This window comes from Halictus rubicundus, chromosome 8 (genome assembly GCF_050948215.1).
Source record: "Halictus rubicundus isolate RS-2024b chromosome 8, iyHalRubi1_principal, whole genome shotgun sequence".
NCBI lineage: Eukaryota > Metazoa > Arthropoda > Insecta > Hymenoptera > Halictidae > Halictus > Halictus rubicundus.
Window position 1 is genome coordinate 16,604,756 of NC_135156.1, and position 25,816 is coordinate 16,630,571.

At 43.4% G+C, this 25,816-nt stretch overlaps 1 protein-coding gene across 1 annotated transcript in view; it reads left to right on the plus strand.

Annotated features, from left to right (window-relative positions):
- The first annotated feature begins 735 nt into the window (after positions 1-735).
- Positions 736-25,816, plus strand: part of Ac3 (adenylate cyclase 3) — a 35,307-nt gene continuing 10,226 nt past the window's right edge. Inside the window, exons 1-4 of the mRNA XM_076791542.1 lie at positions 736-1,567; positions 16,291-16,670; positions 20,483-20,767; positions 25,024-25,298. Coding sequence (XP_076647657.1) covers positions 956-1,567; positions 16,291-16,670; positions 20,483-20,767; positions 25,024-25,298 — 1,552 coding nt within the window. The 5' untranslated portion in view covers positions 736-955. The remainder of the gene's footprint in view (positions 1,568-16,290; positions 16,671-20,482; positions 20,768-25,023; positions 25,299-25,816) is intronic.

A 25,816-nucleotide genomic window follows, 5' to 3' on the forward strand; every position in this document is an offset into this window, starting at 1 on the left:
GGAGGACCCAGCCTCCCTCCTCCTTCCATCATCGAAACGATCTTCCGCGTTCAACGATCCGCTAAACACCCCTGACAAACTGGGCGCGGCAAGCGCGAGTCCCAGAATAATCCTCGCGACCCAGTGAAAACCCTCATCGGTGCTGGGAATCCTGTGTAACGGGTCTCTCCTCCGAAGGGATCATTTCACGGAAGAGGCTACCCGGCGAGGGAAAGGGTGCACACAGCGCAAGCTGTTATCCGTGCGGATAGGCAGAACGAAGCGGTGGTAAGGTGGTGCGAGCGAAACGGAGAGCGCAGGTAGAGAAGAGCAGGCTCTGGCACGCCGCTCTGTATTTCGTGGTGGTTGATATCGACCCGGGTTTGTAGGGTCGTGTCGAGTCTCGGGGTACGTATGGCGCAAGCCTGGACGGGATCGAGGGCGAGGAGGTGAACGGAGAGGAGGCCGGGCGAGAGAGAGTGGCTCTCCTCGGAGGAGCGAGGAGAGAGCGCCGGCAGTAGTAACCCGGCCAGTTCCCCGCGCGCGGGTGCAGTCGCATCCGAAAACCCGTGTGTGTGAGAGTGCGTGAGAGTGCTGGGGATCGGCGTGCGTGTCCTGGTGCTCTGCTCTTTGGTCCTCGACGAGCCTTCGACTCCGAGGAAGCTAGGATAGATCCTACGGGATAGGTCCTTACAGCAGAGAAAAAGAGGGAGAGAGAGGGTGGGTGAAAGAGAGGATTCAAAAAGTTGGAAGGCTGCAAGACTCGAAGCTCTGCCAAGGAGGAGAACTCGCGGGTGAATCCTCTAAACGGAGGCCTGGTGAAGAGAATATTAAGGAACCTAGCTCTCCGGGCAAGGGTCTCCATAGTTGCGAGGGGGACACCACGGCAGGTCTAACGGCGGACCTAATCCCAGACATCAGCTAGTCCCGAGGCGATGTCTCGGGGACAGGTCCGAGGCAGCTGGACAGGGTCTCGATGCTTGTAGGCTCGCCGGGGGCGAGGACATGCGAGGATTGTGAGCGATACGCTGGCGCCATGTCACGCAGACTAGAGACCTCGAACGAGGATTCGTACCTGAGCGCTGGCAGGCCGTCGAACCTCCTGCGGACCAGCTTCAGCAGCGCCAAGCTCGAGTCCCTGTACAGATCCTCCTCTCTTCAGCAACGGAGGGGCGGTCTCGAATGCTTTCTACTGGCAGCGTTGTTCTACGGTCTGCACACCGGTGCCTCGCCGGGACAGGAGCTCCCAGCCCGTATAGTAACCGCCGTGTTCCTCGCGCTGAACTTAGCCTTGCTGTCCTGGGCGAGGCACAACCCCAGAGCGAAGGACAGGCTATGGTCCGTGGTGCCTCACGTGGCCTGGCAGCTGTCCACCGCTCAGCTACTCGCTCAGCTGTTCCTCAAGACCAACGAGGTCACGCCTAGGGACGGCCTAGGATGGCTGTTGCTCCTGCTATACCTGCTCTTTGCCACCCTGCCGCTTAGGCTATCGCTGTGCGCGCTATTAGCCTTCGGTACCGCGCTCACCTACCTCGTCGCCGTCGTTGGACTGTCCAAGGCACCCATGCAGATACCCATCGATGTCCTGGTACGTCTTCTGGTTTCGCTTGTCGGGATCACTGTTTTCAGAGCTGCCCCCTACCTAGCAGATCTACTCACCGGATGGGGTGGGATATGCGGATCATGGCTGTGTGGCGTGGCTCGATTTGGGCGGGTTTAAGGCTCCGAGGGATGCGGGATTATGCTCTGCCACCGCGCCGCTAAGGGAGCATGATTTTTTGGTGCTCCTCTGTGGGGAATCGGGATCAGGGGTGCTTCTCTCAGAATGTTGACACGGTGACTGCCACGTCTGTCGCATATGATTGACAGTGATTTTTGAGTAGGTTGAGACATTCATTTTTATCGTGACAGATACATTTTATTAACACTAGAACCACCGAGCCCTAAACGTGACTTGGACTTATCCCTTTATGGTAACAGCGAGATTGAATTTGTTCAGGTTTCATACGATTTTTATGTACTCCAAAGATAGACTAAACTGTACACCTGATATACTAAAAAATTTCTCGTGAAAACGTTTTCATTGTTCCACTAATCGCGAAAGAAGAAATCATCCACCAGTCGTTTTGACTGGTTCGGTAGTTCTAGTGTTGAGATCTTTAGATTTCAAAAGGGTTAAAACAGTATCACCTATATTAAATTCAATATTTCTAGTTTCGCTTTCATTAATTAGATTACTTTGATTTTGTAAGAATCTTTGGGAACGATACGTGGAAGTTAACGTGTTACGGCGATAGTTAATTCGCAAATCAGGATTGTGTATGGTCACCGTACTGATAGGGGGGGGGGGGGTACTGATAGTTGTTCTACTCTGGTCTTCTGGAAATTAGGAGTATATATTGTTCGTATTGTTCGTAAACCTTTGAGACAGAAGGGGGAAGACCCGTTTCACTCTACCGGGGATCAAAGTGTCTTTGAATTATTTAAAATGATTTTTAGATGTCTCAAAATAAAGAATTTTAGGGTTGCGATAGGTAGTACATTTTTCAATGTTGATTTGTGAGAAGCAAGAGCAGACTTTTGTCTTCCTGTTCTGAAAGTGTTGGAAAGATAAAGACAGCGTGCACAACGAGGGAAATGTTATGTAACAATCTAGAACAATATTAAAATAAATTGAAATCAGAGTGGGAGTAGGTAGTAGGCAAAAATTCATTGGACTTCCCTGCATGTGTTAAAAATTTCAAAGAGGCACAAATGTTCTTTAATCCTTTAAAACTATAAATTAGTATGAAGTATGAGGACTGTCGGGATTTTCCAGTGTAATTGATCGAAAATTAGCTATCATTTCTAGTGTCCTCGAGAGTGTCGCCAGCTAGGTGATGACTGTCTAGAGACCACTGGAGATGATTGGTAATTTGGGAACCGGGGTTATGATCTATTTGCTGGAACATACACGCGTCGATTGTTTAAGCGAGGCATATTTAGTCTCCACGCGTGTTTTCGCAATTAAGCGGTTCTCTAATTATTGTGAATTAAGGGATGGAAAGGCTATGAAAAATCGTCGAGTTAAATATTTGCTGTAGTACGTGTATCTTATAGTGATTCTTAGTGCATAGACACAATCTCTAGACTAAAAATTGAGTACAGCGTTTCAAGGTTTAATATAAGGGGTGGAATGGGGTGAAGGATCCTTTAATTACAATTCGATTATCGTACGGTACAGTAATCCCTGTATATTCAGTGGATTGTTTTACAAAAATTTTGTTCGAATATTCGTCGAATATTTTCTAAAATAATATTCGCCGTTGGAATTACACCGAGGTTCCAAGACCCCAGGAATTCAACCCCTCTCGAGTGATCGATTACCCTGAATGGGTCTCTGCTAACCCCATTGTCACGCTTTTTAATTCATTTATACCGGCGAGCAGCCTTTATTCGAACAATTAATCCTGGAACGTTCTACACAGAAATCCGTAGACAACCGAGACAAAAGTTCCGGAAAGAACGGAAGATGGTTCCTCTCGTCGAAAGAACAAAAGTTCTAGCATGTGTTGCCCGAGTCAGCTACAGTGATACCGTTTTCTTTAATTACATGGAAACGGAGCTGTAAATCGCAAATACCTTACGACCTTTCGCCGGATTATTATGGCGTGGGATGCTGCAACGACATTATGAATATTAATGGAATGTTAAGCACCCTTCATTCCCGTAGAAACGAATGCTGTGTCGGGGAATGGTGAATCACTATTCCATTCGTGCCGAGAGGCGTGGCAGAGCACTGTTTCTCGAGATAACTAGATAAACTTGTTTATTTATTTATCACAGTGATAAATGCGCTAAACCTAGTAGTTCCGGTCAAATGGTCAGTCTCAAATTTTCTATTTTAAAATAGAACGTTTTTTTGGGAAATTATTGAATAAATTTCTTAAATCAACCATACACTACAATGATAGTATCGAGAAGTTTAGATCAATTCAATCTTGCAATTCTTATGGTGCAACAGAGATGCCGGATAAATAGATACATTATGAGACTTACTAAAATTGTTAATGGAACAAACCAATGTTTATCTGGTTCCGGTAACTGGTAAATGAGGAACAAAATTTTCATTTTGCGTTGCTCGTGTTGCAAGTGTCCGCGAAATGATCGCACCGTGTTAACTCACACGCGACGTGTCGACAGGGGAACGAAAACAAACAGGGGCGGGGAAGGAAAGAGATTAAAAGAAAACAAGAAAGCAAAAAAAAAAAAAAAAGGCTGAGCAATTCCGGTTCGGCGTGCCGGGGGTATATGAATCCGGGAAAGTCGATATTCTCCTCGAAACATCCGCGAGAGCATGCCGGTCACGAACAAAAGAGAGAAACAACAGAGTGTTCGTCCTCTGTTCCGCGGCATTACCGCCGTGTGTATTTCCAAAGTATTGCGGAGTATAGCGGAGTATTGAATATCACGAGAGAGCCTAGATTCTCATTCTACTACGCGCGAGCCTTAATGGTAAAGCAATCTCCGCGCTGATGGTCGCGGTGGCGTCGAAATCGGAAGCCTGCGATTTCAACTGACGATTGACCGTCCTCGAAACGAGCCGTCTTATCACGGACAGCTTCCCAGTGAACAGGTCCAATTTCCAATGAAATGATTCGAAACGTTCTAAACGGATATTCTCTCGCAACGCATGGGAAAGTGATAACAGATAAAGGTGATCTTCAGGAATTTTTTTTTGCGAAACACGATTGACAGTACGGGAATAAAATTCGGTGGGGTCTGTAGGTGCATCCTCTAGCTACTAGAATATATTTTTTTCAGTTACATTTGTTCAATTAATTTTTGGACAGTGCATATTTATGTCGAACTGCCCCGCGAGCGAGCCCTTATGAGTTCCAATCGTTACGATATATTTGAGAGTTGTATTGATTATTTAAGTTTTATTGATTATTAGTTACCGTTTCTAACAACGGCCGCAACAATTAACCCTGATTGCTCACAGCTCCGAAAACGAGCTCCGGTTACAAATTACCGGGGGAAGATAATAACGACGCAAACGAGGAAAATTCGGCTTTCAAATCGGCCCGAATACACACCGGCGAAGCAATTTAAAATTAATTGGATCAATTATGCTCGGCTCAGCGCTGATCCCGTATGGTAAATAATACACTCGACCCAGTTGTTCCAGAGAGTACGATTGCGAAAATGCGCAAAGAGGATGAAACACACGCCGCAAGACGTCGGCCATTTCTTTCGGCGTGCGTCGAGTAGTGTTGGCAATTTTTCCTCCGCCGTTCGGCCGACAAGGATTTCTTGTACGAGCCTATTTAATCGGCGAATGTTTTCCAGAGATAAATCGAAAGTATAACGATCGTAAAATTTACGCGAGCCTGCCTCGACGCGCAACAAGTTAAAGCGCGGCCTGATTAACTTCCCGGTCACGTAATTGCTTGGTCGAATGGCGGGGGATCATTCTTGCGATCGCGTGGCGTCGCCCGGCACTTCCGTCGATGACTTTCCGCGGAAAAGGAATCGATGCTTTCCACGAAATCCGCGATTTCATTGGATTTCCTGCGGGTGAGTGGATGAATGAATAAATCAGGCGGGGTTTCGATTAATTCTTGATGGGAGCACGAAACGCCAGAAGAAATGTCGACAGGATCCTCTAATTAAGCGTATTAGCGTCGCTGCCAGTTTTATTCATTCGCGCAAACCTCACTTTCAAACATTCAAGCAACGTATCTGGTAAAAGCCACTCGTTTCACCGGTGGAAGTAATTAGCGAAAACTCAATTACTGGGTGAACATGATCAGACCACTCTTCTTCGAGATACATTACCGAAGACATGAATAATCCAGCTGTTTAGTCGTTTGCATAAGTCTCTAAAAAATGTATGGAAATATTAACGAAGTCTCTCTTTTGCTTTTTAACCCTTTGCACTCGGCGCTATTTCCATTCTAAAACGAAATTTTTCTTCCGTCTTGGAATATTTTCATTTTATTCATACGAAACTAATCCGATTACCGCATATAATAATTAAATGTTTAGTAATCTATTGAATAGAAATTTTGTAATGTAACAAATATTTTGTAATATTTTTTGTAATTCCTTTGAAATAATGCCACAACAATTTCTAGTGGTGCATCAGAGTCGCCGCTCGAGTGCAAAGGGTTAATTCTAATATTTTAAATTTACGATCATTGAAAAGATTGATTTGTTCGGGTATGTATTGTTTACAAGTAAAATAGCCACTTTTCTACTGCTCCATGAACATAGCGGTGAATAATTTATAAATTTCCGCGGGGTTTCAATGACGATCGGCTATCAGGCGTTTGACGAGGATCGATGGCCTTGTCAGTCGGTCATCATTTTGTTCCCGGAGGAGCCATAAATTCCCGGCGCGTTTTGCGGGGGTGGTTCGAACCCCTTCGAGGGCTGGGATTAAAACACCGTTGGAATACGAGGCGTGTTCCGTTCATTCAGATCGTGGGTGTACAGAGGAGGACACGGGGAACAGAACACGGCTCGTGGCCGACGAGTTTTAAACTCGTTCCGCGACGCCGCGCCAACAATCCTGAGCGGGCCGATCAATTAACTGGGTCGCCGCTTAATTGCTCGAGCCATTCACGCCGTCCCCCTTCCCCCTCCACGGTTTATTAAAGTTGTATCGGGGTTCGGTATAATTCGTCGCGGAGCGAATTATTCGGAAGATTCGAATCTTCGAGTAAATCAAATAGATCTAGCAACCTTGTCCGATTCGTGTCGGGCTCGTCGAAAAAATGTTGAGGACGGTTTATTAAATATTCGTGCCTGTTAAAACGTCACGATTATTGAAATTTAACGCAGCGGACATCGCCTCGGTCATGTATCAGTGACGTGTGAAGGGAGATTGTTTAAATAATTGGAAAGAGTAGGACGGTGCGAAGATATATGAGAAACGCAGAATTTGTTTCCAAGTTGACATTTGGCGTAACGAGTAAAGTGCCTGACTGCCACGCGGATAGCCAGGGTTCTAGTCCCGGTGGGGGGGAATCTATATAGACGTCTTGCTTTTCTCGAGAAAAAAGAGGAAAAAGGATTTCTCGAGACCCTAAGGAATGCAAATAAAAGAGAGCCTTGAACTCCCTAAGGGCGCCTCTGCATTCTTGACAATACAAGGTTGCGAATCTGCCAATGGCTTTACGAACACAAAAAGGGCTTCCCAAGGGTACCTAGGAATACCAAGGTCAAATATTCCAAGGTTTTCAGGATATTTCAAAAGGGTTTGTGGATTCCTAGGGAATGCAAAAGGGCTTTCTCAGTGCTCCCAAAGAAGTCTAGAAATTCCACAGTATTATGAAATCTTTCCCAAAAGTTCCAGGATTGGGAATGGGTCTGGATTCCCAAGTACTTGTAAAAAAGTCCCAGTATTTGAAAATATCCTAGGAAGGCCCAAAGTGAATCTTCCAGCGGTTCTAAGATCGTAAAGATGGTGACCCAGGAAAATTAAGGGTCTGAGAAATACAAACACAAGCCTTTCAAAGGGTGTCCAGTGTTCTCCCAATGTTCCTAAAACTGTGAATGCAAATTCAGAATGCAGGCGTTTCAAGTATTCCAAGGATATTCCATGAATAATAAAAAGGACCAAGATTCCTAAAGAGGACCAAGGATTTCTAAGGACTAAGATTCGTAAGATTCCTAAAAATCGAAAGTCCTATTGAAAGGACTCGAAGAAAGTTCTGTCGAAGACGGCGAATGCAAATGCAGAATGCAAAGAACCCGGGGGATTCCGGGAGAGTCTCCAATATCAAGCGTTATGCAAAATAGAAATTTTCCTTTTCCATGCGGAGTTAAAATGGCGATTTTCCGGGAGCTGCAGAGTAAGAAACTGTTCGGGAAAGTTTCTCATTACGTTCGTTTTCCGGGTTCCGGAATCGCCGAAGCTTCCTGTCGTTCCCGTTCGAATCTGCGATGCTAATGGTCGCGACAGATTGTTCATTACCGGCCCCATCAGAAGTCGATTAACGGACGTCCCGTCGTCGTCGTCGAAGACGGCCGTCCCGAAATTCCCTGAATCCGAGAACAGTTTCTTGGATGGTTGACGATCACGTTCCGCGGAACTTCCCCGCTTAATCATCAAATTTTCTTCCTCGTTTCCGACAACCCCTCCGGCCAACCACGCGGGACATCGCTGGTTTAATTACCGGCCGGATGGACCGAAACGACACCTGCACCGGCTGCTAATTAACGGTCGAACGCGACGGGTCGATTAAAAGAGAAAACAGATTCGACGATTCGATGACGCGCGAGGGAAGCTGCCAGGGACGAACGAAAATAGGTATCCCCATTGCTGATAAACATGATTTGGTAACAACCCTCGAAACGAGAAACATGTACGATTGAAGAATATCTCTTCAAGGAATTTTCTTCAAACTTTTCGCTAGTAAACTCGTGTTTTGAGGGTTGTCTCGTGGACTGAAAATTTGCGGTCGTAAAACTTGTGCCGAACTTGTCCCCCGTGCAAAAACAGTCCTGGCTCAATTGTTACGTGCCATTCGATGGCTTGTCGTTACGTACGCGCGACACGTACCTTGAAGATTGTCGGAGAAGAGGGGAGCACACGGAATATTCCGGGCCGTCGGAGGGATTCCGTGGATAGCCGATCGCATTTATATATTTTATCCCGTGGCTCCATTGCTGCGCTCCGGCATGCACTGCGGCAAAATCCTCTGCGAGACGAAACTGGTCCTCGAGTTGCATATTGCGGTGCAGGGAAGCGAAATTGGGTGTTGGATTAACGCCTCCGCTGCGCCGCCGCGCCGAGAAAAGATTGCGAAAATCCTCGCCGATGCACAATAAATGCGGCCCGCGGAATCATCGACAGATAATCCGAGGATGATGAAAATCCTCGAGAAAAATTCGAGAGAGAAAGAAAAAAAATATTTGATCGAGGATCGGGAACGAGATGGCGGCCCGGAAGTAGTTGAAAGATGGTAATGGATTTACGGGCTGGAGAGCCGGTTAGGAGAACCGACTTGGCCGGAGTAATTGGACTCGCTGCGGCTGCTCTCCGCCCCGCGGAATAATTATAAATCCGCAATCTCGGGGCGCAACGAGCAACAAGCGGAGACCCGGCCGCGCCGGTTTCCCACGGAAATTTTCTGCGCGTTCCGCCCCGAGGAAACGGTTTTAACGGAGAACTTCGGGAAGGGCCGGTTCCTCCGAGCAACGTTCTGCCGCCACGGGCTGGAAAATTGTGCCGGTGAAACGCGACGCTGTGCGGTGCTGCGCTGCGCTGCGCCGCACCAGCGAGGTTGCACAGAGCCAGCCGCGAATGCAGTTTTCCACTCGAGACCCCGAGGTGAAAGTTTCAACTCGACTCGGGTATCTCGAGGAGCGACGAAAAACAAAGGAATAAATGAACGCGTTCTGCCGTGCGTTCTGCCCGGGCGGGCCGGGCCGGGCCGCCAGTTGTTCGCCCATTTGCAAAATTGAAGGAAGTGCCGCCACAATGGCACGCCCTAACGATCCCCTTCCTCCTGAAAAGTTGCTGAAACCCGTATTATTTCGCTGCACCGAAGAGAAAGAATACAGGAAGCTCCTCCGTGAACGTTTCTCCGGAGATTAATTGCTTGAAAGTGGTTCCTAACCGAGGCTCTGCGACGGGTTGGACACTGGCAAGGTATTCGAGGGTTTGGAAGATCTGCGGGATTTATAATCGATCGTTTTAGTCCTTGGGAGACATCTGGTAGAGCCTCGAGGGTCTTATGAAGTCCTTGGGAATCCTTTGAGAACCTTGGGAATCCTTTGGGAGACCAGAAAAGTTCTTCGTAAACCTTGGGAATTCTTTGGGAGACCAGAAAAGATTTTCATAAACCTTGGGAATTCTTTGGGAGTCCAGAAACGTTCTTCATAAACCTTGGGAATCCTTTTGGAGTCCGGAAAAGTTCTTCATAAACCTTGGGAATCCTTTTGGACTCCAGAAAAGATTTTCATAAACCTTGGGAATCCTTTGAGAGTCCAGAAACGTTCTTCATAAACCTTGGGAATCCTTGGGGAGTCCAGAAAAGTTCCTCATAAACCTTGGGAATCCTTTGGAAGTCCAGAAAAGATTTTCATAAAACTTGGGAATTCTTTGGGAGTCCAGAAACGTTCTTCATAAACCTTGGGAATCCTTTTGGATTCTGGAAAAGTTCTTCATAAACCTTGGGAATCCTTTTGGACTCCAGAAAAGATTTTCATAAACCTTGGGAATCCTTTGAGAGTCCAGAAACGTTCTTCATAAACCTTGGGAATCCTTGGGGAGTCCAGAAAAGTTCCTCATAAACCTTGGGAATCCTTGGGGAGTCCAGAAAAGTTCCTCATAAACCTTGGGAATTCTTTGGGAGTCCAGAAAAGTTCTTCATATAACTTGGGAATCCTTTTGGAGGCCAGAAATGTCCTTCAGGTGTCTTAGCAGACCTTCGAGGATCCCCTAAAAATTTTAACGATCCTCTTGGAGACCCGAGAGGTTCGTTAGTAGTCTCAGCAGCCCTTTGAGGGTCTCCTAAAAATCTCAAGGATCCTTTGCGCCCATCGACAGCCTCTATAGAACCCTTGACGATCGTTCACCTAATTTCCAGTTTCTAGAACGACCTCAGGTGTCTTTCGGGAGCGTCCCAGCCCGCACGCAATTCGATCAGTGCTCACTAGCGAATTTCGAACGCCGTCCGAACCCAATTTCCAAGACAGGTGTGTTCATTGGCAGATAATTAACACTTGTGCGGCCGTCGAGGTCGCGAAGAACCAACGAGTCCCGAACTGTGTCGTCGAAAATTGCGTTGCGAACCGGTAACGAAGTTACGGGCCGTCGGCTAACGAATTTTCCCCGGGCAAGAAGCCGCGCGAAAAGCGAAAGTTCGAGGCCTGCCACGTGGCTCTAGCGTTAGTGACACTCGAGTAGAGTTCGGTCAATGGTAGTTTAAAATAGAGAGAGTAAAAGAGAGAGAGAGAGAGAGAGAGAGAGAGAGAGTAAGAGAGAATGGTGAACGGGGAGAGAAAGAGAGAGAGCCCGAGGAAGAGAGAGATGTGCAATGACGCGACGTGACACCGCTCCATGCATGACATCCGATCGGTTTTCAATGGCAGGTACGTTTCTTTGTAACTCATCCAGTTGGTGGAAAGGCCTCGATGCCGGTCGTGGATCCTCTGCACGATCAATGGATCACCGCTGTTCAACGATCACCGACCACATCTTGATCCCTTAAACCGTCCACAACTTGGCTCAAAAGCTTCGCCTATTCACGATTTTAATTCTAATTTCTCAACCTTCTCACATTTCGTAGACTCAAACAATATTCGCAACAATCGGTACAATAATGTCTGAATGTATAGTTACAAAACTGACTTGGCACTCAAATTGTTAATATGCATTCTATCCCTCCATTTTCAGCTTGTGCAACACTATAATTTACTAACTAATCCATCTCCGCACGCTATTACCGCCTATAAATAATTCTAAAGCATCGAACACCGAGACTGATGAAAGAATCATTTCGCACGTTCCCGGAACGAATATTCATTCCATTCGCCGCGCAGTACGTTAACGCATTAATTCTCACGCGAAAGCAGGAACAATCTCCCGCGAGATTGAATCGGAAAACCGCCGGACCAACAACGAACGAATTAAATAATGAACGATTAATCCGTCGAGCGTGATGATCCGACGCCATCGGCAGTCGTGTTGAATTTACCACAGAGTTTTCATCGGGTCCGAATACGATCAATGTTATCGGCGAGTCAAACAAAAATTCTCCGCGTTAATTCCCGGCGAGGGAGAAAGGGAAAGAAGGACAAGAAGTTCAATTACGAATTCGCCTATTGTTTCCCGGAGGGGACAAACAGCGTCGACAAAAGCGCTCGCCGATGACTGCCAGGCCACATCGAGCGTGGAGCCTGATCAAACGTGGACACAGTGGCTCGGCCCGGTTTTCCCACCGTGAAATATGGAAAATGAAAATCGGCGAAAGGGGACGCGCCGTCTGTTTCGCGAAGCGAGACGTCGCCGTTTCACGGTTGACGCCGTTTCACCCCCCGATTCTATTTTCTACCATCGAAACCACCCCCTCGTTCGCGACCCACTCCCTCGAATTCGTGCCGACATCCCGCAGAACGGAAACCGTGGATTGAAAGCCTCGGGAACGACAGCTTTCCTATCGAATCGACCCGGTATCGCGATCATTTCGACAGAAAAATAATGTAGTTCGTTCACTGCCCCGATTGTTCTCGCACATGCTCGCCATTCGACCGCGGAGCGCTTTTTGCGGATTTTATATAGTTAATAATAGACTGCGAAATTTGAGGTTTGAATAAATGGAGCTTTTTTCAATAATATTGGAAAGAGTAGACGTGATCCTCAGTGAAGATATACGAGAAACTTAGTGTCCGATTACGAGTTGATCTTCTGTGTAATGGGTAGAGCGCTTGACTGCCACGCGGTTAACCAGGGTTCGAATCCCGGTGGGGAATGGGACCTACAGGAAAAAGGGAGAAGCAGTTTTTTCAATCAATTTCTACTTTATCGATGACTTGGATTTCGTGCTCTCTCCCTCTGAAGGGATTAGACAGAGCGGGTTAGGATTATTAAAGGTCCAAGGGAATGTCCCTTAGGGACCACTGCACTTTTCAAGGTCAGGAAGATTCAAATATATCCAAGACCCTCTCGAATACAAAGGGCCACCAGTATTCCTAAGAGTCCTAGAAATCCTAAGGGTCATATATTCTAAGGTTTCCCGTATTGCGAAGGGTCTGAACTCTCAGGGATTGCAACAGGGCGGTTCTCTTCTGAACATTTCCAAGGGTTCCTAGGCATACCAAGGTCAAGACTGCGAAGAGTCTCAGAAGAACTTCCTAAAGAATTGCAAAAGGGGCTCTCGATATTCCCAAAGGGTCCTAGGAATGCCAAGGTCAAATCTTTCCAAGGGTGACAGGGTTGCAAAGAGTCCATTGCAAGGGTTTACCAGATTCCTGAGAAGGACCCTGAATTCTCACAAATGTAAAAGGAACTAGTATTCCCAATGTTCCCAAAATTGTAAATGCAAACCGAAGAGGCTAACATTTAAATATTCTAAAGACACATATATTCCACGAAGAATAAAAAGGTTCAGAATTGTCAAGGCTTCTAAAAATGCATTACATTATTACAAATAAAATAATCGAGCCTATAAGGGTGGTAGAAATGCCAATCATAGAGCTTCAAAATGACTGGTTCCTAATTTTTTCCTTCACAATTACTGAAATTATAAAAATGTTCCCATGTTTGAATCAACTTCTTTATTGAAGCACGTGTTGGAATAAAAATGGTATGAGGTTCGAATAAGTGTAGTCTTGTAATTATTACAAAGCAATAGACATCGGCCGTATTTATGACTCGGTAGTTCTAGTGTTATCAAAAATTGAGTGGTACAATTGAGTAATACTAACTTTGACCGAGGGTCACCGTTTCCACAACAGCGTTTATTCATCGTAGAGAGAAATAAGGTATTGTGACGTGGTTTTTCGATGTTTGAGCGCAAGTGGTGGCAGCGCGCGACTCGTCGGCCACGACGACCGCGGCTGATTCTAGAACAAAAGTGGCTTATCGATCCCTGGGGCGGTTTCTCGGAAATTTAGCGACGCTTTTATCATATCTCCGGCTCTCTCTCTCTCTCTCTCTCTCTCTCTCTCTCTCTCTCTTTCTCCTGCTCTCGTTCCCGGACGCGCAGAAACTCCTCCGCGGGAATCGACAGACGGTTAATTTTGCGAGTCGCGGATCCGTCGTCCTCGTCGTTTGGAAACGTGCGGAAATTTTCTGGGTCAAGGGAGCGAGTAAACACTCGAGAGACACGCGATCGGTGTAATGCTTTTTTCACGCGAATTTCATTTACTTTCAACTGCCGCGGACGGCTTTGTTCCGCACCTGCCGCGTTGTTTTAGCAATCGTTGCTTCGCCATTGTTCGTACTTTACCCGACACGGTTGAAACTGCTTGGAACAATACCGTTGACTCCCCTCAATGATTATCTTTCGATTTTCGCCGGTTGTGTCGTTTTGCCACCTATATGCACTCTTCAAACAATGACTGTACTTTGTTCTATCGTTCCGTATTACATTCTGTCTTACGAAGAGATATTATTGATCGTTTCAATCTTGTCTCGATAATTCTGTATTCATTCTAGAACGAGTTTAAGATTTGTCGAATCCGAATTATCACTAGAACTACCGAACCAGTCAAAATGACTGGTTCTCAATTTTTCCTTTCACAATTACTGAAATTATAAAAATGTCTTCATCAGAATTTTCTTAATGAACTCCGTTATTGGAGCACACGTTAGAATAGAAATGGTATGAAGTTTGAATTGATGTAGTCTTGTCGTTGTTACAGAACAATATACACCAGTTGCATTTATTACTCGGTAGTTGTAGCGTTAATTACGTCTTATGCGATTCGAAATTGTTTGTTCGAGGGAAATGGATCGCAAGGATAGGACGAGCACATTGAATTTAAGCCGCGGAAGAAGAATCTTCTTCTCGCCGGGAAAGGATGAAATAATAGTAAGACGTGGAAGTAATGTTATTCAACGGGAATTCAATTCACTGCTTTATGCCGGGACACGTCTTATTTCTCGCGGCCGCTTTCAAAACGGTGTCATTTTATTGAACGTATCCGGCGCAGGTTTCTTGGCTTTCCAATAGCAAAAAGATTTCTTTTATTCATGAGGGGCTCATTTGCATGGGATCGCGTGCCCGCGAATTATTAACGTGCGCGGTATCTTCTTCTGATTCATCCGCGACCACGATTTCACATCGTCTAGAAAATTATCGATTGCATTTCCCGCGCGTCGCGTTGCCAACTATGCTTTACGGTAATTCATAGCTTGCCTGGAACACTGCGACGTGTATGATTTAGCAGAAATATCTTTAATGGCCCGGGCCAGTCACGTGACTTTTTAATTAATAATTTAAGTCTGTGACTAAACTTGTCACATTTTTTCCTCTGTATTATCGATATTATGAATTCTGACTCGCCAGAAACGTGCTTCAAGTTTTTGGCTTTGTTTCGCGGAGAATCAAGACGAAATATAGCTCAATTTGTAGCTGGAGATATTTTCTAGTGCGCGCTGGTCTCGATTTCATCCAGAAAACTCATCCAATGGCATAAAAATGCTCGGATTCTATGCCATGCGCATCGTCAATTTTTGGCCTACTTCTAACGCTTATGTTACCAAATATCAGCATAATCTTGGTAGCTCCTGACCAGCGCGCACTAGATTGAACCTTCCTCTTTCGAATGAGCCCTTTACAAGCGATAAAATATTCTTATTTAAGGACGAAAACTTGAAGCGCGTAAAACCATTTTTGGACGGTAATGTAGTCACTCTACCTTATCACGAATCTACGAAGACCGGCGGCTACGCACTTTCCATTTCTTTTTCAAACTTCTTTAATATTTTTCCCGACAAATGGCAATATTATTGTAGATTTTTACGCACGTAGGTGATTATAGATTGACTCACATTTGAGGCATAACAGTATTCGTTGGAACTATAAAGTGAAACGTCACTGAGCATCGTAGAAAATTGAGGTTATCCACATAAGGATTACGGGGGCATACTTTGTTATATTTTCTGGCCAAAAAATGCTGCCGGAAAATCCAGAGAACCATAAATACCGAAACTTAAAAATTGATGAACAGCTGCCTAAAGGGATCTAAGCATCGCAGTCTCCAATAAATTCTTATTTAAGGATGAAAACTTGAAGCGCGTAAAACCATTTTTTGACGGTAATGTAGTCACTCTACCTTATCACGAATCTATGGCAATATTATTGTAGATTTTTACGCACGTAGGTGATTATAGATTGACTCACATTTGAGGCATAACAGTATTCGTTGGAACTATAAAGTGAAACGTCACTGAGCATCGTAGAAAATTGAGGTTATCCACATAAGGATTACGGGGGCATACTTTGTTATATTTTCTGGCCAAAAAATGCTGCCGGAAAATCCAGAGAACCATAAGTACCGAAACTTAAAAATTGTTGAACAGCTGCCTAAAGGGATCTAAGCATCGCAATCTCGAATAAATTCTTATTTAAGGACGAAAACTTGAAGCGCGTAAAACCATTTTTTGACGGTAATGTAGTCACTCTACCTTATCACGAATCTAGAGAGACCGGTCCCTTAATACCTTTTATTATCCTTCTGTTCCTTTTATTGTCAGGGTTGACGGAACTTTCGGTGCGATAAAACGAAAGAAAAGAGCTAGGAGAAGCGTCAGGAAAAATGTGTGAAGGCAAGTAATCGACCAGGAGACTTTCTAACATGTTCGGACAGGTCCTGACGGTGACCCTGTCGACCGGCGCCATGTTGCTGGGCGTCTCCAGCTACTCTTTGACCGAATTCCGGCAGCGTCGAGCGTTTTTGGAGACGAGGCAGAGCCTGGAGGTGCAGCTGGTGATCGAGGAGCAAAGCGCAGAGCAGGAGAGGCTTCTGTTGAGCGTGCTACCCGAACACGTCGCCGTAAAAATGCGACAGGACCTCGGCGCCTCGCTCGACACCCAGTTCAAGAAGATCTACATGTCCAGGCACGAGAACGTGTCGATCCTCTACGCGGACATCGTCGGTTTCACGGCGATTTCCTCGACGTACAGCGCCAGCGAGCTGGTCAAGATTCTGAACGAGCTGTTCGCGAGGTTCGACCAACTGAGCGAGAGGTAATTACGGCAATCATTATACGATAATGTTACGGAACGTTCATGCAAAAATATCTCGAGTTTCACAGGTCCTTGTTTCTTTATTCTCTAAAAGAGAACCGATATCACAACCCATATGTGGGTGACGGCATTATTTGTGCAGGTTTTAAAATGAATTTTTACCTTGATATATTCATTGTACTAAACTTGATTAGGATCTGTAACATGCAAGAAGGTTGGAGGACTACTCGGTATCATACATTTAATTTTTTGCAATTTTTATTTCATTAAATGACCTACTTTGATTTTATGGAATTCTTGGGGTTTCTAGTTTGGCGATCAAAGTGTTAAAAAAGTACCGAACACCTTGAAATCTCTGACAAAATGATCTCCGAAAAAGAACATAACTTTACCGCCGAATTTGCCCACAAAAATGTTGAAACTTTCTCTCCCGAACACTTTCTCTACAGAATTATGAATAACAGAGATATTTAGGCGGACCAATGTAATATAATACTATTTTTATTATTTGTTGCTACAGTCGACACTTTCTTAATTCTTCCTCTGACATTCCTTGGATCTTATTATTATTATATATCGTTTATTTTAAAGCGGTCGCATTAACAGCTGGGTCATTAGCGACCACATCGATTACAATTGAATATAAAAGAGAAGGTTGCAGTTAATATTTACATTGTGGTGGGTTACAGCAAAAAACAAATTTATAACATTTTATATATATATATCAATCGATTTAAAACACAAAAGAGTGTTTCCGATATTGTTCTCGTTTAAATTTGTCATGAGGTCTTTTGGATCTTGTCGAAGCCGTTAGGCAACAATTTCCATCCATCCAAAAAAAGAAATAAAAATATAAAATTGAAATTCGCAATAAAATTGCGAAGTGAAATATGTGAACAGCCACGGACCGCAAAGGAAGTTGGAAAATAAAACCAGCGGCCCGTAACCGTAACCAGCGGTCGGTATAAAAATCGCGTTCGGGACGAGATTTCCGTTAGGGAGCACGATGGGGATCGGATCGATCGGCAGCGAGAGGTATCGGGGCGGGCGAAGAATCGGTTCGTTTACAGTCCGCTCGGCTAACTCGAATCGAATCGTCGCGCAGCTCGTCCTCCGTTTTATCGTCGCACAATGAGCATCCTCGGATCGCCAGCCGCGAAATTGACTTTATCGGGAGATTCCGGCCGAGTCCTTTCCTCCGTTTTCTACTTTCTCGTTACCCGAGCCCTTCACGGCCGTCTCCGACGAATCGATACGTCCGGGGACAAAGTGGTATCGTTACTGGCTCTCTTTCGCGAAAGAGACACGCGAAGCGTCTCGTCCCTGTCGCAGAAACCGTAATCGCGTACTGCAAATGATGTGCAGGATGTCTGAGAAATTTTGTGCTTCCTTGAAAGGGACGAGGGTATTTTTAGTAACCTTTTCCTTCGCGAGAATGTCCTCCGCGGGCCTCGTTACGGGGTTATTAATTCAAAAACACGGACCAATCAGTGCATCCTGATCCTTATGCACCCTTCGGTAAATACATACGTATAAACAAAGGTTACAATTTTTCATTCGTTTGGTGCCACTGATGCAAGATTCCTCTCTCGCTGAGAATTTTTGAGGACTATGTTAACGTCAGCTCCGGATCATGATTTCTCTGAGTCAGCAAGGTCCCGTTACCTTAATTACGAATTAGGGATTGCCTGCAGCAACCAGAGCCCAACCTGAAGGGAATAAATTAATTTCTTGGCTCTCACGCCGCGCTATATGAGTAGCCTATGAGGATTTGTTCGGGACTATGTTAGGATTAGATCTGAATTGGAATTTATCTGAGTTAGAAGTTCGCTGTAGTCCAGAGTAACCTGAATCGAGCCTGAAGTAAATTAACAATTTCATTGTCGCTAGGTCCAGTCCGCAAACTGGTTGAAAATACATTCTTGTGATAAAATTGACTTGTGTGCTGTTAGGTCCGATAACGTTCCGGTTAGGTCTAAATTGAGTGAAGCCTCGATCAATCTGTGCCAGTTAGCTTCCTGTCCCTTAAATAATGTATCTACTGGCACAGAGTTGTTTTAGAAACACAAATGTTGTACGGGAAACAATATTGTAGAAATGAGAACAACGTCCGTCTAATGGAACGATATTGTTCGTCCTCTCGTTGCTTGCCTTCTAATCTAGAAGGGAATAATCTAAACGCTAACAAAAAAGCGAGAAACAGCGAGCAAAGAAAAGAATAGCGTAGAGAGGAAATCAGTCGAGCTAATGGAAAGATATTGTTCTCGCCCGGCTTTCTAATTTGTATCAGTCGGTGGTAGAACGAGACATTATCGAATATTAGAAAGGGAAAGAAACGAGCGGAGGTCGTAATGAGAGCGAAAAGGGATTAGACCGGTCTTTGTTTCGTTGCCTGTAATAAAATTGTCGCCGCTCTGCCCCGTTTCCACGCGATGATTTCAATCAGTGGCGGCCGCAGTAGCGTAGTCAATGATACGGCAGCCTTGTCCTTATTCCAGTGGAAAAAGGCTCGCCGAGGAGACCGGCTCTCTTTCCCGACGGTGTTATTAAATGAAATATTTCTTTGATATCCTCTTTGATGCCCGCCGAGAAATTTTCAATCTGTATATGAGGTCATTCTATAAATAATTACGTTAGACCTGCATAAATACGCGGGCAGAGAGAGAGAGAGAGAGAGAGAGAGAGAGAGAGAGAGAGAGAGCGCTCTTCTAAGGTTTTTCGAAACGGCGCGCATACTTGTTCTGAACCTTGCCCTTTATCCGCTTCTAATTAAAACGTCTACGTATTTATAGCACCGGTTCTATTTTGTATGAGCCCTTAGTGTGCGAGGAAAAAAAAATACTTCCATCGGTAAATAAAATACGACACACGAACAACCGAACGAAAGTCAAACAAGCCTTTTTCTGCTGTCAATATTTCCGAGTTTCATATTTCATTGACGAGATTCCGTTTTGCGAAAATCAGCATCATCCGTTTACGATGCAAAATTACTCCGGCGAAGCCCAGCCGAATGTACAGTCACTGACATTTAACCTGCACCGTGACACAGCTGTTCATTTTTGTAAAACTATAATTGGATCTTGTAAATACACTGCGGATTATTTATGGGTCGTTTGATTATTTCGGTGTGTGGCCGGGGAGTGTTTAATCTGCTGTGATTGCGATGGGTGGATTTTATGCGTTCGTGACAAAAACTGAGTGCTTTAATGCAAAATAAAAATGTCCAGCTTTCTCTAATAATTTTAGTAAGGACGACGCTACTACATCAAGATCCTTCATCTGTCTTAACCCTTTGCACTCGAGTGGTGACTCTGAATCACCACTAGAAATTGTTGTGGTATTATTTCAAAGAAATTACATAAAATATTACACAATATTTCTTACATTACAAAATTTGAATTTAATAGATTACTAAACATTTAAATATTATACGTAGAAATCAGATCAGTTTCGTATGAATAAAATGAAAATATTGTAAGACGGAAGAAAAATTTAGTTTTAGATTGAAACTAGCGCCGAGTGCAAAGGGTTAAATTTTTTACTGTTTAACGTAATTATAGCTACCCCTCTTTTTTTACATGAACGCATCAAATCCGCAGTCCAGCGATAACATTTAAATGTTGTATTATTTTCAATCCGTTGGAATTATTAAGAAAAGAAACAAACGCGTATGTCACTCTTGCACATTGCAATTGATCTATTTTTATTCTGCATAAAGATCCACGGTCTAGCGATGAGATTAATAAATTGTGAGATTTTTCAAAATAATACGATGTTGAGTATAATTGATAATATTTCTGACTGTTCTTCAGGTACGAGCAGCTAAGAATCAAGATCCTCGGCGACTGTTACTACTGCATAAGTGGCGCGCCTGTCGAGAGGCCGGATCATGCAGTCCTCTGCGTGTACATGGGGTTGTCCATGGTGGATGCCATCAAGTATGTCCAGCAAACGACGAAAAGCCCCGTTGACATGAGGGTTGGCATACACACTGGCGCGGTGTTAGCTGGCGTTCTTGGTCAGAGACAATGGCAGTTCGATGTATATAGCAAGGACGTCGAACTGGCGAACAAAATGGAGAGCAGTGGAATGGCAGGGTGAGTTGACGATTTCATTAACAATACCCGAAAATCGTCTGCCAATGAACATTCGCGTGGAGCAAGTTATGGCACAAATATTTTCCAGTTTCACCCCTTAACTCTCCTCATTTGAAAGAAACGAACTTAATTAATTTTTAATGGACTATTGCCTTAAATATTGTATTAATAGCACCACAAAATTATTGTCATCGGGGATTATGTAGAAAAATGTATAGCCCAAATATTTTCCAGTTTCACCCCTTAACTCTCCTCATTTGAAAGAAACGAACTTAATTAATTTTTAATGGGCTATTGCCTTAAAAATTGTATGAATAGCACCACAAAATTATTGTCATCGGGGATTATGTAGAAAAATTTATAGCCCAAATATTTTCCAGTTTCACCCCTTAACTCTCCTCATTTGAAAGAAACGAACTTAATTAATTTTTAATGGGCTATTGCCTTAAAAATTGTATTAATAGCACCACAAAATTATTGTCATCGGGGATTATGTAGAAAAATTTATAGTACAAATATTTTCCAGTTTCGCCCCTTAACTCTCCTCATTTGAAAGAAACGAACTTAATTAATTTTTAATGGACTATTGCCTTAAATATTGTATGAATAGCACCACAAAATTATTGTCATCGGGGATTATGTAGAAAAATGTATAGCCCAAATATTTTCCACTTTCACCCCTTAACTCTCCTCATTTGAAAGAAACGAACTTAATTAATTTTTAATGGACTATTGCCTTAAATATTGTATTAATAGCACCACAAAATTATTGTCATCGGGGATTATTTAGAAAAATCTATAGCCCAAATATTTTCCAGTTTCACCCCTTAACTCTCCTCATTTGAAAGAAACGAACTTAATTAATTTTTAATGGGCTATTGCCTTAAAAATTGTATTAATAGCACCACAAAATTATTGTCATCGGGGATTATGTAGAAAAATTTATGGCTCGAATATTTTTCAGTTTCACCCCTTAACTCTCCTCATTTGAAAGAAACGAACTTAATTAATTTTTAATGGGCTATTGCCTTAAAAATTGTATGAATAGCACCACAAAATTATTATCATCGGGGATTATGTAGAAAAATGTATAGCCCAAATATTTTCCACTTTCACCCCTTAACTCTCCCCATTTGAAAGAAACGAACTTAATTAATTTTTAATGGACTATTGCCTTAAATATTGTATTAATAGCACCACAAAATTATTGTCATCGGGGATTATTTAGAAAAATTTATAGCCCAAATATTTTCCAGTTTCACCCTTTAACTGAATCTTTCTGGAAATTAAAAAATGTTCTGCATTCGAGAGTTAAAAAATTCAATGAATGGAAAAGTGATATATAGACAACGTTCTTTTGGTACACGTAAATTAAAATGGACTATAATTGAAATCGCTTTGAAATTGAACGTAATAAAATCGCTGGAGCTTCTCAAGCAAAAATTGAATAGTGTTGCAATATGTGTAGATCGTGTGAAAATATAGGAATTGTAAAAATATAGTGCAGGAAATGGTTTGTTGGATGATTTTCCCAAGCGAGGAGGGAGATGTCGACGTTCTAATGAATGGCGTACGATTAGGCTCGTTGTCGAGGTTCGAGCAGTTCATATATTCTATAAATGTGGGCAACCGGTTCGACCCGAGTGAAAATAGTAAATCGGAAGACAGGCGGCTGGTAATTTTAGCATAGTTACATGTATCGATGATACGTCTGCTGTTATAGTTATCAGATAGAAGCCTTTATTAAATGGATGGTGTAGGAAGCGTGTATTTAAAGCTCGAATTCAATATTTTTACTCCGCGCCGTTCTAGGCGGAGGGTAATCTCTCTCCCGAGGCGAGGAGGATCGGAGAGGATCCTTCCATTATTATCTAGCAAATAAAAACGATGGCCCGGGACCGACTTTGCTATCTCCTCGTCGCATATTTCAACCACCGAAATGCGAAATCGTTTCGCTTCGACGCGAAATTCCTCGGAAACGGAATGTGCCGGTGATTATCAAAGTAGTGTAAGTTAAAATTCCCAAAAAAATGCTCCTTTTGCTTATCGTGCATTACGTCGATTGAGATTTTACTAATAATTGTATAACGAAGTGGAAAATTATATATTCTATATTAAACGGAGCGAAATTTCACTCTTAAACTTCATTCTTCCCAATATTTATTTTTTCCCCGTCAACGCCTTAAACATTCAACGTTCCAACAATTATATATTAAAATGGGGTCTTCAATGCGTATTCCAGAATTTTTAATCAAATTAGTCGTGAACAATAACAAAAAGTATGAAGACGAAGGGTGAAATATTACGTGTTGCAAGTTATCATGGTAACATTTTTTTCTTTTTACGAATATTTTATATCATTCTCATAATCACCGGCACACACGTCCTTCGGTATTTCAAACAAATTAACCAATGGAACTTTCTCTCGTCGATGTACAACGTGTAAACATTCTGCATCCGGTAAATAATTATTAATAAATTCACTCTGACGAGCACGACTACAAAAAACGAAACAATAAGGACAAGGACTAGGTAGAAGGACTGAAGACAAATTTTTTTCTTCCAGGGATTGAAGTTTTTTAATTATCGAGCATCGACGGTGTACCACGAAAAAAAGTTAATTATCGGAAAGTTGCTCACCCGGAGGAAACTGAATTTCGTGTTTTTCTTTTTAGTAGACAGGTGCACTATAACAGACAATTGTAAAGCGAGAAAAGAATATTTGTTCTGCTTGTTTTATCGAAGAAGAAAAATTTTCTTGAAAAGGGTTGAAACTGTTTGAGCCTGCACTATAAAAAATTAGAATTTTATTTTCCTTTATATTAGAATAATTCAATGTATCTTGGAGGGGGTTGAAATTAGGGGTTGGCTCTATCCTCCACCATCGAAAATTGCTTCGGAACAAAAATCAATAAAATACTAGTCGTTTGAAAGGGGTAGAATAATCGGATCCTTTGTTTTGTTTGAAAAATGGAAATGATAATTGGGAACAGAGTATAGTGGAAGACCGTAGAGGATGTTTTCGAGAATACAATGGCGTCGGTAGGCGAATTCGGTGGCTGGTCGAATGGTATCGATGCCGCGGCGCATAAAATACGTCCTTGACGCTCGCGAGCACACAATGAACGGGGCCAGGTCCGCGTGTATATCTTTGACATTAATTACCTAGCGAAACGCCCGGCGAGCAGTTTTTAATGCGCTGTCGTACGTCTATTTTAGCGGGCCGAGTTAAAGGGCGAGGTGTCTGTATCAACGCGTCAGAAACGGTCTCTCCCTCTCTCTCTCTCTCTCTCTCTCTCTCTCTCTCTCTCTCTCTCTCTCTGTCGCTCTTTCCCTCTCACCTTGCCGTCCCATTCACTTTAAGCGGCGGCCTAACACAATTCCTCCGGCTATTTTTGTGTCAACCTGCACTATTTCATAACATCGCGAATCAATCTTTTAGAAATCAGTGCTCCCGCCTGTCCTGTGATATTAAATTACGTTCTGCGGATCGAATTATCTGTCTACCGAGTGAATCAGCATACTGAAGTGCTACGTTCTACAGCAATATATTCTGTCGGCGAATCACAAGTTTCTGAACTGTGCAATTGCAGAAATTGTATTGTTTCTCTACAAAAAGAACGCACAACAACCATCACCGATTGAAATAAAATTGCTTTAACACTAAACCTACCGACACTTCATGTATACCTAATCCTACCATGAGCGGTTAAATGACCGCATCAAAAAAAAAAAATATGTATCTTAATATAGAAAGACATGCTACGAAATTTTTTCGGAAAGTAAACAATAAAGAAAGTTGTGAATATTGAAGAATGGGTTTTACGTACATTATAGGAAAAGTCAATGTAACATGGCGATACAGTAACGTTGTGTACAAGAAATTCTAAACGAAATTTCAAAGACGGTCATTTGACCGCGCGTTGGTAGGTTTAGTGTAAAAATTAGATATCTCGATGAAAACTGAAGATCAACTTTCTACCGTGAGATGATATACTAAAAATGATAGTGTATTGAACATAAAGATTGTTACAGTGTTTCCCGATGAAACGTTTGCATTCTAAAGTCTCGGTACACGTTTCAAGAATATATTTGGCTCGATGTTCGTGTTCAACGAATTATGCTGAATCCCTCGTTCCGCGCAAAATGGCGGCGGAGCGGGAGCCGGTCGAGGCTCGTGCCGTTGAGACGGAGCGAGGGATCCGGTAAACAATATGGCTGGCTTGCGAATAACCCGGCTGAATAAATACTCGAAGGAGAGTGCACATCTCGAACGCGACGCTCAGCTTCCTGAACGGGGAGTTCGAGGTCGAGCCAGCCCACGGCGAGGACAGGGAGGAGGCCTTGCAGAGAGCGGGCATCGTCACTTACTTCATCGTCAGGGCGTTGAAACCGTTCAAACCTGCCGTGACCAAGAGCCTCGCCTCCTTGACGGACGCGGAGAACACTAGGAAAACGATGGACAACAGGAACAACAAGGAGGACTCGGAGGAGTTCAGGCAGAGGCTGCGCAAGGAGCTAGATAGCAAAGGTATCGTTAAAACAATGCCAATCTCCCCCATCACTTGGAAAAAGACCTGGAACAATTTCTGTTGGATGAGCAGCCTTCATAGTCTGTCGTGCAACATAGTGTAATTACTAGACTACGGATTTCATGCAAAATTTTCAATTCCAGAAAATAGAAACCAAAGACCTCCATTTCTTAAATATTTCTAATCGATTCAATATAATGAACGTGCTCTTCGCACTATTTAATATTCTGTCTACTCGATTTTATTGTAAACGCATAAAATCCACAGTCTAGAAATTACTGTTGGAACAATCCTGATTAGGGTACTGATTCTCTTTTATTAACCCTTTGCACTCGGCGCTATTTTCATTCTAAATTTTTCTTCCGTCTCAGAATATTTTCATCTTCTTCGTACGAAACTGATCCGATTTCCACATACGATATGTTCAGTACTTTATTAAATACAAATTTTGCAATGTAACAAATATTTCGTAATATTCGTAATTTCTTTGAAATAATGCCACAACAGTTTCTAGTGG